General features: G+C 37.7%; 1 protein-coding gene across 1 annotated transcript; it reads left to right on the top strand.

Moving 5' to 3' along the window:
* The first annotated feature begins 306 nt into the window (after positions 1 to 306).
* LOC116865336 (olfactory receptor 52J3-like) lies at positions 307 to 1,260 on the top strand. Its single transcript, XM_032853608.1, has one exon. It carries the CDS (start codon positions 307 to 309, stop codon positions 1,240 to 1,242), a length of 936 nt encoding a protein of 311 aa, XP_032709499.1. The 3' UTR covers positions 1,243 to 1,260.
* Positions 1,261 to 3,974: the final 2,714 nt, after the last annotated feature.

The following is a 3,974-nucleotide window of genomic DNA, read 5'->3' as shown; positions in this document are numbered from 1 at the left end:
TTTGTTTTAGAGAGAGAGAGAGAAAGGGAAGAGGAAGGGCAGAGGGAGAAGGAGAGAGAGACTCTTAAGCAGGCTCCATACCCAGCCTTGAGCACTATGTGGGTTCGATGTCATGACCACGAGATCATGACCTGAGCCAAAATCAAGAGTTAGACATTTAACTGATTGAACCACCCAGGCCCCCCAGCATTAGCTTTTATAATAAGAAAACTACAGATAAAAATTAAGCCTACTGGAAAGTTTTGAGATATGCTTTTGTTTTTCCTTCTAGAGTAATCAACTACTTCTCATCTCATCCGTGTCAAGATGTTCCACACAAACACTTCCACTTTCCACCCAGACACCTTCTTTCTTACAGGCATCCCAGGACTTGAGAGTTCCCATGGCTGGATCTCCCTGCCTTTTTGCTCCATTTACTTAATGGCTCTGTTGGGCAATGCTACTATTTTGCTGATCATCTGGTCTGACCGTACTCTGCGGGATCCTATGTTCTATTTCCTAGCCATCTTATCAGCCATAGATCTGGCCCTCTCCACAACCTCAGTGCCCAGAATGCTGGGTATCTTCTGGTTTGATGCACATGAAATTGGTTTTGGAGCCTGTGTGGCTCAGATGTTTCTGATACACACCCTTACAGGAATGGAGTCCGCTGTTCTGCTGGCTATGGCTTTTGACCGCTATGTGGCTATCTGTGTGCCACTCCACTACACAACCACCCTGACGCCCCGAGTGCTAAGAGGCATTGGTGTAGGTATTATTATGCACCCTGTCCTGCTTACGTTGCCCATTCTTTACCTAACCCATCGTCTGCCCTTCTGTGAGACTCAAATTATTGCTCACTCCTACTGTGAACACATGGGCATTGCCAAGTTGGCCTGTGCCAGCATTCGAGTTAATGCCATTTATGGGCTTTTTGTGGCTTCCTTTCTTATTTTGCATGTGGCATTGGTTGGAGTCTCTTATGCCTACATCCTTCGTGCAGTTTTCCGCCTCCCATCTCAAGAAGCTCGTCACAAAGCTCTGAGTATGTGTGGGTCACATGTTGGGGTCATGTGTGTTTTCTATACTCCTTCTCTCTTCTCCTTCCTCACCCACCGATTTGGCAAAAAAATTCCCCGTTATGTCCACATCCTGGTTGCCAATCTCTATGTGGTTGTTCCACCTGCCCTCAATCCTATTATCTATGGTGTAAGGACAAAGCAGATTCGTGAGTGTGTGATCCGTGTTTTCACCTCAAAATAGAATCCCTTGTTTCCTTAGTTCTTGAGGACATGCACAGAACTGAAAGAAGTTGATTTTGACCCAACTCTAGGTTGATTATCTTTTTAAATGCTCCTCCTGTCAAGAGATCCTCCAGCTCCTAAAGGAACAAACTTTGGAGAATGCTTTCTGTTCTTAAATCTCAATGTTTCCTCTCCCAGTTGGTGTTGAGTGCTTATTCCTTTGAATATAGGGTTCAACTACAGTACTGATAACAACCAACTGAGAGCCTTTTACCTTTAAAGTATGGAGATCTAGTGAACCTCCATCTCTCTGTGTTTGAAAATAGGATAGTATTCCAGCTGGCACACTTAGTTTAAGGTCAATCGCCATACTTTCCTGGAAAAAAAAGAAATAAATCTGAGTATAAAATAAATAAGATCCTCATAGATTTCTGTTAAAAACTTAAATGTATCTGATTTCACTGGGGACAATCCTGGGATATTTAGTGTAGTTTTAAAAAATGACTCCAGCTTTTACCTTTCATTTTAGCATCTTTTCCCTTATTTTTCATAATACCCTGTAGGTACTATGTGCCCTCACTGTGCCACTACCACCCTTTATGAAGAAGCATGAAATGAATGTACCTGAAAACAATACTTGTGTTAAGGAATGAAAATCCTTATTTCTAAGAAAGCTTGAATGTATAGAATTCTAACAGTGGTTTTCAGTTATGTTTCATTAGAATGTTTCCTTGAAAGTGTATATGTTCTGTGTGTGTGTGTGTGTGTGCACATGTTAAGTGTATTTAGACAAACTTCTGTCTAAAGCACATTTCTGGCTCTCCAAAGCACTCCTTCTTTGTGTACTGCAACATACATGCATCCTTTGTGACTTCAGGCTTTGCAAAAGTAGATGAATCTCAGACAAGTTCAGGTAGAAAATAAATTTTCAAAATCTCCTACTTTTACAAGAATTTGTTGTATATCCTTACAAGTATTTTCTGTAATCCTATAGGGATATATCTCCTCCATGATTCCTGGGCATCAAAGATTTATTATTCTTCCTGAATTTGTTGTGAGCAGAAACTGAGGTGTACATAAAAAATCATGAGACAGAACATAAAAGCAACTGCTCAGGAGGCTAGGAATGAATTTCCCAATGTCATGTTTGCCATCTGATGGTACAAAAATGACTGTACAACTCTGCAACATGACTGAGCCAGAATATGTACCTTCAGGGTTTGGAAGTATGGAAGGTTATCTTTCAGCAAGGAGCATGGACTAGAGATATTGATGAACACTTTCCGAAAGGAATTAGTGGAAGGTGACACAGGGATATCTAAATATAATTGTCTGAAGAACTTACTTCCTGGGAGCATCTTGAGCCCATTAAAAGCTCTTTTCTCTTAGAGACAGAAAGATGTACATTCTAAGTTATCGATGGCCTCTTTTTTCAAAAGAACAGCAACAGTGTTCTTCCCAGTGTTTTCCTTAATTTTGATGTCATGTTTCATTTTAAGCACAACTCAAATTTAGTAATATTTAAGAATAAAATTCATAAAATAAAGATTGATATCTTTCCATTTATAAATTATTTTTATAAGTTGATTTTAAATCTCCATCCATTATGAGGTCCCCTATCTTGAAAGCCACACAGAATTACCAACAGGATTCCTCAAAGAAACTAAATTCAGTATCCTACCTTTTGAGGGAAAGTTCGTCCATATTTCCAGTTATCTGAAAGATAAGATTCAGATATGCCAATCTGTAAGTAGTGATGTTCGCTATTAAAATTTTAACAGCTACCATATATTCATGTTCCAACCTTGTCTTCTATAGACCTAATGTTCATTGTCTCCAACCATCTCCCAATAAATCTCCCAATAAATTCCATACAATTAAAAAGTCAAGCAGGGTTTTGCAACAACAGCATTGAAAATATCTTTAAGTCCTACTTATAGGGTCAGCACCCCCAAACCCTATGTTGATGGATCTTGATCCCAAGCAACACAGAAATGGACCACTGTTCCCCCACCCCCATGCAGTCAAAAATCCACTTATAACTTTTGACACCCCCAAAACTTAACACTAATAGCCTGTTGTTGACTTGAGCTTTAATATAAACAGTCTATTAACACCTATTTTTGTAAGTTATATGTTTTATATACGTATTCTTACAATAAAGTAAGGTAGAGAAAATAGAATGTTGTTAAGAAAATCTTAAGGAAGAGAAAACACATGTATAGTGTTGTACCGTATTTAAGTGGATCCACATAGTTCAAACTCATATTACTCAATGGCCAGCTGGATATATACAAATGATATAAGGCCAACAGAAGACAATTTGCAGTTCTAAATACCTAAATATCTCCATATTTATTAAATAAGTTGCATAACTATCCAAAACAATCAGGTTCTGAGGGTTTCACTGATGAATTCTATCAAATACTAAAGAAAGAAATTACATCAATTCTTTAAAAACATTTGAGACTACAGAAGCTAAAAAATACTTATATTATGAAGCTGGACATACCTTAATACCAAAGTCATTTAAAGATGTCCAAAAAATATACATAGAGACTATATCTAGCTATCTATCTATATATAGAGACTATGTATCAAAATTATCTCATGAATAATTGCAAAAATCCTCAATGAAATATTATTAAGCTAACAATTTACCAGAATAAGTAAGTATACATGGAGCAATCATGTTTATTCTTAATATACAAGATTGATTCAATGTTCGAAAACAATGTAACCTAGAGCATC

Source organism: Lontra canadensis, unplaced genomic scaffold, assembly GCF_010015895.1.
Source record: "Lontra canadensis isolate GAN:19392208 unplaced genomic scaffold, GSC_riverotter_1.0 scaffold7, whole genome shotgun sequence".
In the NCBI taxonomy this organism is placed as follows: domain Eukaryota; kingdom Metazoa; phylum Chordata; class Mammalia; order Carnivora; family Mustelidae; genus Lontra; species Lontra canadensis.
Note: the sequence above shows the minus strand (reverse complement) of the source record. Positions and strands in the feature narration are given on the sequence as shown.